This window comes from Hydra vulgaris, chromosome 08, assembly GCF_038396675.1.
Source record: "Hydra vulgaris chromosome 08, alternate assembly HydraT2T_AEP".
NCBI lineage: Eukaryota > Metazoa > Cnidaria > Hydrozoa > Anthoathecata > Hydridae > Hydra > Hydra vulgaris.
Window position 1 is genome coordinate 8718845 of NC_088927.1, and position 12711 is coordinate 8731555.

Sequence of the window (12711 nt, forward strand, 5' to 3'; positions counted from 1 at the left end):
TATAACATCGGTTATAAATTAATAATTATATCTGCAGTCAGGACCGCCGAGGTGAGAGAAGGAGGGGAGGGGAGGGGGCGAGAGGGACAGTTTGATCCGAGCGGCAGATATCTAAGGGGCGCCAAATGAAATGAAGTTACCTAAAAAAATAAAAAAAATAAAAAGGTCCTTTATCTATCATATAGAAAAATTTTTAATAAATAAGGGCGCTAATCAGGGATGCTGTTCCAGGCGGCGTGACGGCTCTCGGCAGCCCTGTCTGCAGTACTCACTTGAAAAGATTCAAACAAAGGATTGCTTATCCAGGGTATGCTCTTTGTTAAAACTTATTTATGTATCAGAATTTAAATAATAAAAATAATTTAGAAAATACATTTTTTTTATAGTTTAGTTGCTTCAAAAAGCCTTAAAGGTTTTCACACAGAACACCGCGGAGAAGCATTTTTCCAAAAAGTTCATGTCTTCTTCCCTATAAACGTTGGTTATTGATGACATCAAACCTTTTTTTTACTTAGTAACATTTCTAAAGACTGTGCAGCGACTATTTTTTATTAAAAGCCTTCTTTACTTAATAGAAAATATAAATGAGACGTTGTCATTTATAATTTCAAATTTCATCAGGTGTCTCATTTCATTTTTATCTTATAATGATTACAAGTATTATAAAAAGTATAATGCGATATTATGTTAAATAAAAATACTTGCATTTTTACCATCTATAGTTGATTTTCTTGGATCAAGACCCTGTTCAATTTGCTACAAAAAGTAGCAGTTATATTGATATATCATGGATTGCTATAAAGTATTGACGGAACGTAAAAAAAGTTGAAAAGACGTCTTAAAACTTTTTTTGAACGTCTTTTGAACGTTCAATACGTCTTTTTTTAGGTCTTATGCCCACTAAGTAAAATATCAAAAATCTTATTTTATGTAGTCGTAAGGACAGGACCGACGGTACTGATCTTACAGGACCGAATTAATATGTCCTATAAAAGTGAATTAACTACTGAAAGAAACCAAATAATCTGGAAAATATAAGATTTTATCTTATACAATTTTATAATTCATTTCTGAAAAGAAGCACAAAGATCTTAAGAGTCTGAAGATTCAGAAACGCAGTCCGCAAGTACCAGCAAGAACTACATTAAAACCAAACCTGCGTCTAAATTAGTAACTTAACAGTCTGGTATATTCAAATTAACTATTAAAGAAGCTGTTAAAATTTAAAAAGTTGGTCACTGTACTTTGATGGAAAAGGTATTAGTCATCAAGAATATCAAGTGTTAGTAATAAAGAATAAAAAAAAAAGTTAAGTTACAAGTACTAGAACAACCAGGCAGAAAATCAGGTACTGTTGTTAAAAGTATAAAACAGCTTTTCTTTATGATTACAGCTTATGGAACAGTAGCGGAAATTAAGAATGTAAACACTGGAAGAAAGAATGATGTTGTCAGTCAGTTACAAAGACGATTTACTAAAAAGAAACTGGAAAAAATTTATTGTTTTTCAACAATACTTTTTTGACCGAGTCCTTTGCGTAGTAATGAATGAACAACTTGGAGGAAAAAAATGTCGCCTAATATCAAATATCCGTTTATCCCGGAACTAGTAAAGAACTATGAACAGCTAAGGAAAAATTCTAAGAATGGTAAAGAAGTGATTACTGAAACAATAGGATAAGATGATGTCATGAAATCTCTATTTTATCTCCTAACTCCACTTTTTTGAAGAATCTGAAGTATTACCTAATGTGAAGTTTCAAAAAATACTTAAACTAATTAATGCAAGATGGAGTTCCCGAGCAATACTTGCTCTTTTGGAATTTATTTTACTACCAGAGAAAAGAAACTCACTATTTGACAATTTATAGAGTCATCTCTTGCCGATAGGAGAACCAACGGTTTACGTACCAAGTGTACAATGCAGATTATTATCGGAAGCTATATAGTATCTTGCACGTTCACGAAAAAGCGTTAAACTCAATGAAAATATTTGGAATTAGGAACCATCTAGACTAGACTTCCTTTAAGTGTGCAGATCAACAATCAAGTTTCTTCAGGATCTTTTTGACATCTGTAAAAAGAAAGAAAACCTCCAGCTTAGATTTATTATGTTTAACAAAGCATGGGAACTTTATATTATGCTTTGATTAATTTAATTTAATTTAATAATAACTGTGTACATGTACAATGACAATGTACGGAGCCTAGGTAATCTAGGCTCTAACAGCCAATTTATGTTAAAAATAAGTCCAACTTTGATTTACATTGTTTAAGTGTTTTAGAATCTACAATGTTTTGATCTAAATTATTCCAGCTGTTAATCACACGGTTTGTTAAGAAATAGTACCTCTTTGGATTTTTAATTAACTGTCTATGAAACCTCAAATTGTGACCTCTCGTATTTGAAGTTATTAAATCTGGTGGGTATTCCAATGTTAAGTTATCTATTTTTTTTACTATTTTGAAAAGTTAGATTAAGTCATTACGTTCGCGTCTTTTTTCAAGAGTCGTTAATTTAAAGTAGGTTAGTCTACTTTCATAGTTTTTCCCTTGAAGACATTTTATTCGTGTTGCTTTACGTTGTATCGATTCAATTTTTTTTTTATCTTGTTCTAAGTAAGGACACCACACTGAATTTGCGTAGTCTAGATGCGGTCTTACAAGAGAGGTGTACAATAATTTAGATGCATTTATGTCTAAGTTTTTAAATGAATGTTTTATTATTCCTAACATTTTATTAGCTTTACCATACGCATAACTAACTTGACTAGACCATTTTAAGTCGTTTGAGATCATAATTCCTAAATCTTTTTCAATTTTTGTTTCTGGTAGTTCAACTCTATTTAGCACTGAATCATATATTGTGTATTTATGCCTAGTATTTTTGCTACCTATATGCATGCGTTTACATTTGCTGACATTAAATTTTAATAGCCATAATTGTGATCATGTTATTAAGTTGTTTAGATCTGTTTGAGTCTTTTCTATGTAAGAAGATGATCTAATTATGTTAATTAGTTTAATATCATCAGCATACATTTTACAGTTCGTTGATAACTCATTCGGTAAGTCGTTTATGTAAACAATAAACATAAACGGACCCAAGACAGACCCTTTCGGTACCCCACTTGTAACTGGAGACCAATTTGAAAATCCGCTGTTGCAGACGACACGTTGCACTCTGTTACTTACGAAATTTTTGCACCATCTAACTGCTTTTTTGTTAAATCCATAACTTTTTAGTTTAAGACACAATCTGTTGTGAGGCACGGAATCGAAAGCTTTTTTCATATCTAGGAAAATGATATCTACTGGTAAATTATCTTCCATTGCTTGAGTTATTAGATCCATAAATTCTATAAGGTTTGTACAACAGTTTTTTTTTTTAGAAAATCCATGTTGTTTCTTAGTCAAGAGATTGTTATTTTCTAAGTGCGACATAAATGTAGCTTTTAAGATACGTTATAAGTGAATTAAGTGATACTGGTCGATAACTTGATGGTTCCGATTTATCTCCACTTTTAAATAATGGTGTTATATTAGCATTTAACCACATCGATGGAGTTATTCCAGTGTCATACGATTTATTAAAAATAAGTGATAAAGGAAGTGAGAACGCATCTGCGCAACACATTAAAGGAAATGGGTGAACTCCATCTACTCCTGTACATTTATTTGGATTTAGTGACTTCAAGATTATATAAACTGTGTCCGGTGAAAATGTAGGGTTATCACAAATAATGTTTGTCCTATTTTTAAAGAATGGCATATTGTCACTAGTTTCATTGGTGAAAACAGAGCTAAAATTGTTATTTAATGAATGCGCTATTGATAAATAATTTGTTTCATGTTTGCCGTTTACATTTAATGCGTTAATTCCTTCTTTAACTTTTGATTTTTTGTTTATATATGCATAAATTGCTTTTGGGTTATTTTTAACGTTTAAGGCGATGGTTGTTTCATATAATTTAATTTGGTTCTTAAGAGCCATTGTCTGAGAAATGTAGGCAAAATAAGCAAATTTTGGAAGTGATGTTTTCAAATTGTACTCAATTTTAGATATTTTGTAAAATACAATGAAAATGGGCCACTGGTAATTTTTTTTTCAAAAATTTTTATTAGTTACCGAGATTTTGGGTCCCAAAATTTGGCCCGTTTTGAGAAAATTTTGTGCGTGGAGTGCAATTGCTACTTTGAGGAGTAGTTTTAGCAACATGAATATGACAGAAACATTTCTTTTTAATTTTTTTACTTATCTGGGTAGGTTTCTACAGTAAAAGTAAAAATTCAACATGATTACATTTTCAGTTGTCTAGAAATTGTGGTCCGAAACCACAACATTGATTTTTTCAAACAAAAACCATGTGCATGCAAGGACCTGGGAAGTAGTAACCTGCCAAAAATCACTTTTGCGTTCAACGCGCTTTGATAGATTACCCATAACAACTGTGGCCTTAGGTCCACCATAAACAGTATAAGTTATTTATTTTCCTTAAATATGCATCTTCCAATATATGAAAAAAAATCCATGTGCTCTGGTGATAAAAAGAAGTCCTAGAAGTAGCCTTATTTTGCCAATTTTTTAACTAAAAAAATACCCTAGCAACGGTATAGATATACTTAGCAACGGCTACTTTACAGCCATATCAATTAGTGCTGCTATTGAAAATTTTAATATAATACTTTTTTATAAAGAAACTGTACAAGAGAAATTGAAAAAAATACATATAGCACTTAAAATAAAAACAAATAAAAACTATATATAAATAAATACAATGTTCTATCTAATATAATATATTATATCAGGTGGAACATTGTATATATATATATATATATATATATATATATATATATATATATATATATATATATATATATATATATATATATATATATATATATATATATATATATATATATATATATTTATATTTGTGTTTATTTTATATATTAAACAGAACATTTTATTTATTTCATTTGTAGATAGAACGAGATAATACTGCGGGGACGAAATTACTGCCGACTTAGTATGACATTTTTGTTAATGACTACTTGGTACATACCATGGTTTACTTGAATTACATAACATAATTTTTTTTCAGCAGTTTTCAGTAGAAGAATTAAAATTTGTTAGTAAAAACTGCATTATTTTAATATTAGTTAATAAATAATTATCAATAAACAAAATATGTCAGAGAGCAAGAATAAAGTCAGTCCTTATGAGAAATGCATATATTTTAATAAAGAGAAGACTTCTTGTGGTCCCTTTAAGCGTTGGAACAAAGATGGAATCTTTCAAGTTAATGAATTAACTGTTGACATAACTAATTATTTACATGCTTTAAAGGTATGAATAATATTAGAGTATTATTTGCTTTTTTATTAAAAGAAACAGGATTTCTTTCTCCATAGGTGGAAAATCTAACGTTACTGTTTTATAGCTTCTACCGACAAACCAGTAGAATGAAAAAACCTTGATTGAAAGCCGACTACAAGCTTATCTTTCACGCTATGACTCATTATGTGCGTACCATCGTTTTTCTTTTGGTATTGGCTGGAAGCAGCCAAACAGTTGTCAACACCCAAGACATGAATTTCAAATCGGTAAAAAAGCACCAAAAATTAGATCCATCCCTTTGAACACCCTTGCTGCTTATAATGAAAAGAATTTATCACTTCCTGTTGGAGCCGTATTTTGCTTCAGCCACCTAAAAAGTATTTCTACAGGTAACAGTATTGACATGTTAGAACCAGCTCCAACACCAATAAAGTCTTGCTTTCCTGCTGATGACATATATGTTCCAGATATAACAATCATTTCAGATGAAACTATCGAAGAATCAAAAACAGCAGCTAGCTCTTTGTGTGAATCGTTTAGAGCAAGTCCACTGTCCTCTCAGATAAAGCAAAAGCGAATAGAAGACTTAACCCCAGGAACCAAACAGAAAGTTAAGAAGAAATTTGAAAAATTTTAAATGCAGCTTGAGAAGATATTTGCTGAAGCAATTGCACCAGGTCAATCAGAGGTACTAATTTCTCAAGTGTTACACAATGAGGATGAAGATGGTTCAACACAATTGGTTCCAGAAGACCTTGTTGTACCAGTTAAGATGTTTCAAGAAAGCGATTCTGTAGGACAAATTTTTTTGCTTTCAGTTATTAACCATTAAAAGTACACTAAAGAAGCATTAATGAAAATCTTTAATTGCAAAAAACATCAAATTGAAAAAGCACGCAAGTTGCAAAAACAAAACAGAGAATTTTCCATACCAAAAAAGGAAAAGGTAAACATATGCCGAATGCCACAGGAAAAAATAGAACATTTTTTAGAATTTATGTTTTGTCGAGGTTTGCTGCAAGATGTAGCTTATGGTGTAAATAAAATAAAGTTTGACAATGGAGAGGAAAAAAAAGTGGCTAATGCCATTTTAATGATGAAGTTTAGCCATACAATCACATTTTATAAAGAAGTTTGCCAAGAAACTAATTATCTCCCTATGTCAGATACTTCATTATGGAGAATTCTTCGTGGAATAAAACCTTCTCAAAGGAAAGCTTAGGCTGGTCTTGTTGATGTCACGGCAGCTGGCATGGATGGGTTTCAAACTTTGATTGCTATTTCTGAAAAGTGGAAGTATAAAAATAATACTAAGTTCCTTGAAAAGGGTAAAAGGTATTTGAAGAGTAATTATCCTTTCAAGTGTAGTAAAAGTTCCACTTTGCATAGTCACTTTACTTCTTTTGCTCTTTCAGATATAGATCCAGACTTGAATCAACCCTTTATAGCTGCTGAAAATGAACAATATTTTGACTGTGCAAACCTCATTTCAGCAATCAACCAGGTTCGTGAGTTAGTTATAGAAAGAAAAGATGAAGATCTTCTATATGATTTAAATGTGGCTACTGAAGATGTTGAAGCCTATATGAAGCATCAAATACGTGATGCACAACAAAAAATGGCCAAAATAATGGCTTTTGAGCAACTTGATGAGGAAACTGGTTTTTGGCTGAAAATTTTTTTTCAGAAAATTTTGCCAGCTAAATTCCGTGAAAGCCAAAAGGATTATTTCGGAAAGAAAGGAATGACTCTACATGTTGATGTCTTCTTCTTCCATGAAAATGGTCAAATGAAAAAAAAAGTCTATTTCACTGCTGTCTATAGATGTCAGCAAAGCCTTGTTGATGTACTCTGTTTAGCTGATGTTGTTTTAACCAAAGTTCGAAATGATTTTCCTTGTTTAAAAAACCTTTATGCTAAGTCAGATAATGCATCATCTTATCATGGCAACTTCTACTTAGAAGCTCTTTACCAAGTTTGCAAAGCAAAACAATTCTTTCTTAAAAGGTATGATTATAATGAGCCGTCACGTGGAAAAGATCAATGTGACAGAGAGTCAGCAGGAGCGAAATGTGTCATAAGGAGTTTTATTAATGCTGGAAACAATATGTTGACTGCAGAAGATATTTATGAGGCTCTTCATTATGGCAATGGAATTCAAAATGCTGATGTCGCTGTAATTACAATAGACTCCAAAGCTTCTACTTTATCAGGAACAAATCTGATTCCCAGCATTAATAGCTATCATTCTTTTCAGTTTGTCTCTGATCACATGATAATGTGGAGATACTTCCGAATTGGAAAAGGTAAAAAATGGAACTATACTAATGTGACATTCCATTCTTCAGTTCAAATTGTTAAGCCCTATAGTTCAACTTGCAAAAGTTATACTGCGCCATCAGTTTCCAAAAAAAAACGTGTTGATAGAAGTGTTAATACTCTTAAGTTTTGTACACAAATTGCTTGTGCTGAATCATTTTATGATACTGAATTATTAGCAGAGCATATACTTTCAGAAAACCACACTTCTCAATCTGTGGCAAAATCTATGGTAGACAGAGCAAGATTTTCCTATGTCAACAAAATGAACCTAAATTCGAACCTTAATTCTTCTGATCACCTGCTATTATCCCATTCTATCATTAAACAAGGGATTGAAAACTTCACAAGCATCACTGGATGGGCATTACCAAAAAGAAAAGTATTTAGATATTCTTCAAAGCAAAAAACATTGCTAATGCAGATGTTTATGGCTGGAGAAGAATGTGGGAAGAAAATGAATCCAGAGCAAGTTCACCAACAGCTGAGGACAATGTTAAAGCCATGTGAATATGTGACAACTCAACAAATTCGATCATTATTCTGTAGGCAAGTAAATTAACTTGTATATTTACAAATACCCAAAGTATGTATGCTAAAAAATGTTACTTTTTTCTTTTCTTGGGACTTGAGATAAATATTTAGCAATTTCCTTTATCCTTCAAGTGTAATTTTTTAGATGGAGTAAGCAAAAAAGAACAGGAAGGTTGGCAACCACTTTTTGTGAAGAGGTTAACTTAACTGATGATGTGATTGATGAAACTGTTGATATGAAAGACGCACTTGAAAACGAAGAAGATGATTTAAACAATGATATTCAGTTGATTGCAAAGGAGTTAGCAGTTGATTTTCAAATTGGTGATTGGATTGTTGTTCCATACTTTATGCAATGGTATCCTGCAAAAATTAAAAATGTAAGAAGTTTTAACACTATGATATTGTATTTTTGTGTATTGAGATCTATTACAAAATTATTGGTTTATTAACCATATTAACTAATTTCAAGGAATATTTAGGAAGCAGCAATAATTAGACGTTACTTTACCTTAACCATTAGGTCAATGATGATGATATATATGTTTCTTGTATGGAATATTCTGTTACACCTGAAAAGAACTGCTTCAAGTGGCCAACCAAAGAAAATATTCTCCAATGTTTGTCTCTTGACGTTGTTTGTAAGATTGATGCACCAACACCAACTAATGAAAAAGGTGATTATTCACTCTCCAAAGACGATATTGACAACGTGGAGATTCAGATCGGCCATTAATAAATTTGTTATATATTTTTCTTAATTCTTAGAAAACTGTATTTCCCATCAGTTTTAAACGGAAAAAACGATCTTGAAGTTTAATGGTTCTTTCTTTGATTGATAAAGTTAAAAAAAAATTTTTTTTTCAAGTTCTCTTGTACAGTTCCTTTATAAAAAAGTATCAAGTTAAAATTTTTAATAGCAGTACTAATTAATAAGGCTTTAAAGTAGCCGTTGCTAAGTATATCTATACCGTTGCTAGGGTATTTTTTTAGTTAAAAAATTGGCAAAATAAGGCTACTTCTAGGACTTCTGTAGGCTTTTTATCACCAGAGCACATGGATTTTTTTTCATATATTGGAAGATGCATATTTAAGGAAAATAAATAACTTATACTGTTTATGGTGGACCTAAGGCCACAGTTGTTATGGGTAATCTATCAAAGCGCGTTGAACGCAAAAGTGATTTTTGGCAGGTTACTCCTTCCTAGGTCCGTGCATGCACATGGTTTTTGTTTGAAAAAATCAATGTATGTCTTAGTGTCTTTCAAAAACACCTAAAAAACTACGTGCAAGTATTGGCCTTAAAAGATATTAGAACTCAAAGTTAGGGTAAAATTTCAAATGTTGTGGTTTCAAACCACGATTTCTAGACAACTGAAAATGTAATCATGTTGAATTTTTACTTTTACTGTAGAAACCTACCCAGATAAGTAAAAAAATTAAAAAGAAATGTTTCTGTCATATTCATGTTGCTAAAACTACTCCTCAAAGTAGCAATTGCACTCCACGCGCAAAATTTTCTTAAAACGGGCCAAATTTTGGGACCCAATATCTCCGTAATTAATAAAATTTTTTGAAAATGAGTACAATTTGAAGACATCACTTCCAGACTTTGCTTAGATTTCTCAGACAATGGCTCTTAATTTCTTTTTTTACTTTATTTCTAATTGATTTGTATTCTAATACATTTCCTTTGTTTAAAAAACGATTATGTAAACATTTTCTCTAGAGGTTTCTTTTCTTTCTAATTAACTGAAAAGCCATTATAATTGCCGTATTTGTACAGAGTTATATTTTTTTTCTGTTTCCGTTTTTTTTAAATTATTTCTAAAGCAATACAAAAACCTTAGGATCTGACCGTGACTAAGTGCACCCAAATTATCAAAATGATTCAAATCAACTATTCTTTTGTTTGACTCTGTTAATATTAGGTCAAGAACATTAGTGGATTTAAATTCATTAATTTGAAAAGTTGGTTTAATTACGTTTTGTGTTATAAAACAATCATTTAAACATTTTAAGAACTCTTTAGCAGAAATATCTGAATTATTAATAAGTTCACCGATGTTTTCTTTATTCCATTTAATTGAAAAGTAGTTAAAATATCCACATATCAATAGGCCGGAATACTTACTTTTTATCAATAGATTGTAACTTCGTTTAATTGAATTTATTATTTTTAGATTAGATTCATAGTCAATTGTGCCTGGTCTATAAATGCATCCGCAAAGTATCTTTTCATTGCCAATATGCAGTGATGTCCAAACTTGCTCTAAGTCGTCATCATTTAACATTTTATCAGAAACTGTAACAGATTTAATATTTTCTTTGATATATATGCATACTCCCCCTCCTCGTTTACCTACTCGATCTTTGCGAAATATATTATAACCAGGAACATTACTTAATGACTTTTCATTAAACCATGTTTCACTTATAAAAAGTATTTGTGGGTAAGATGTGGCTATTTCAGCAATAAATTCATTGTATTTACAATTTAATGATGTAGCATTTGTATACCAACATGATAAAAAATTTTCTATTACGTCGTTATTATTAATTGTTAGTTTTTTTGTATTTTCAGATAATATGTTTATTGACTCAATTGATTTTGACTCGTAGTTTATTTTTTTAAATACTTCATTGATGATTTTTTTGTTCCTGTTCGTTGATTTATGATATTCGATTTTGTTATTCTTATTGTTTTTTGGTAATTACTATACAGTGATTTTCACTACTCGATCATATCTGATACTGAAATAATAATTATTTTCATTTCTTTGTTTTCTTTCAGTGTTCAATCGGTGACATTCTTCTCTTAAGAGGTTTGCTTCATGTCTTTCTGCTTCTGTAAGATCAGGATTTATGAATACTTTCGAGAACGAGTCATCGTCTTTTAACAATTTTGAAGACTTTAAAACTTTATTTCTTTCATGTTTATCTTTTAAGACAACGATAAAAGCTGGTTGATTTTCGTTCCTTGTTTTTAACTTGATAATTTGTTCTATATTAACATTTGTATCAATTTTGTTAAAAATAGTTATCACATTTTTTTTATCCTCGTCAAATGCATTATCTTTATTTTTATTCGTAGATGCTGCTAAACCAAAAATAATTACATTCTTTTCTCGCATTTTTCGTTCTTTTGATTCTTTGGCTACTGCATTAATCAGGTTGAGTTGATTTATTGATTTTCTCTTCTGTTTACCTTTTACATCATCAGTCCAAAGTTCCTAGTTACCTTTTTCATCATTACAGTTTTTATCTTCTAACTTTTTTATTAATTCTTTTTTTTGTTGGTTTTTTTCAATTAATTGGTCGTCTTTAGCTTTGATTGCTTTTTCTAAAACTGAGTCAGCTTTTAATACCATAATATTAAAAATTTATAAGAAAAAGGCTGAATACTACACAACATTTTTTAAATAATAAAAAATTAAGCTGAATACTACACAACATTTTTTGGTATACACAGTGACTTTTTGTACTTGTATAATTGTTATTTAAGTTTATAATTTTACATTTATTTATAATTTAGAATGTTATGATGAAATAATCAACTGTTTAATGCTTAAAAACTAAAAAATAACTTCATTTGTAAAAAATAAGGATTAAAAAATTGTTTTAAACTTTATCCATACACATTTATGGCAAATGCGAATATGTACATATATATATATATATATATATATATATATATATATATATATATATATATATATATATATATATATATATATATATATATATATATATATATGTATATATATTCATATATATATATATATATATATATTATATATATATATATATATATATATATATATATATATATATATATATATATATATATGTATATATATATTCATATATATATTTTTGTAAATGTTTTTAAAAAAGAAGTGAAAAGCTTATCTTTTGCTGTCATAACCAAAAGCTGCAAGTTCTGCTACAAAATGAGTTAAATATACAATCAATTAGTTAAAAATAACTTTTTATCGAAAATTCAATAAGTTATAAATCATTTTAATTTATAAAAAACTGTAAACTGAGTATAAAATACGAAATCAAAGTTTATAGCCAAGAAATCTAATTGAGTTTTTAATTGATTGTTAAAGAAAACTTCTCTGAGTTGCCATTAACTTTAAAAACAGGTAGTTGTTATCTCTAATAGATAGGTTTGATGGTTATCTCTATTAGATAGGCTTGGTGGTTATCTCTAATAGATAGGTTTGATGGTCATCTCTAATAGATAGGTTTGGTGTTATCTCTAGTGGATAAGTTTGATGGTTATCTCTAATAGATAGGTTTGATGTTATCTCTATTAGATAGGTTTGGTGTTATCTCTAATAGATAGGTTTGGTGTTATCTCTAATAGATAGGTTTGATGGTTATCTCTAATAGATAGGTTTGATGTTATCTCTATTAGATATAGGGTTTGTTGCTAAATATCTAAAAGCATAACAAGATTAATTTTTATCTCTTTTATATACATATCAGGGTAATTCATTATTGATTTCG

At 29.8% G+C, this 12711-nt stretch overlaps 1 protein-coding gene across 1 annotated transcript; it reads right to left on the reverse strand.

Moving 5' to 3' along the window:
* Positions 1 to 3423: 3423 nt before the first annotated feature.
* Positions 3424 to 3993, reverse strand: LOC136082982 (uncharacterized). Its single transcript, XM_065802396.1, has one exon. The coding sequence runs from the start codon at positions 3991 to 3993 to the stop codon at positions 3424 to 3426; it is 570 nt and encodes a 189-aa protein (XP_065658468.1).
* Between the last annotated feature and the right edge of the window lie 8718 nt (positions 3994 to 12711).

Excerpts from the sequence above, each read along its gene's own strand:
- LOC136082982 (XM_065802396.1), bottom strand. The coding sequence starts at position 3,993 with ATGGCTCTTAAGAACCAAATTAAATTATATGAAACAACCATCGCCTTA.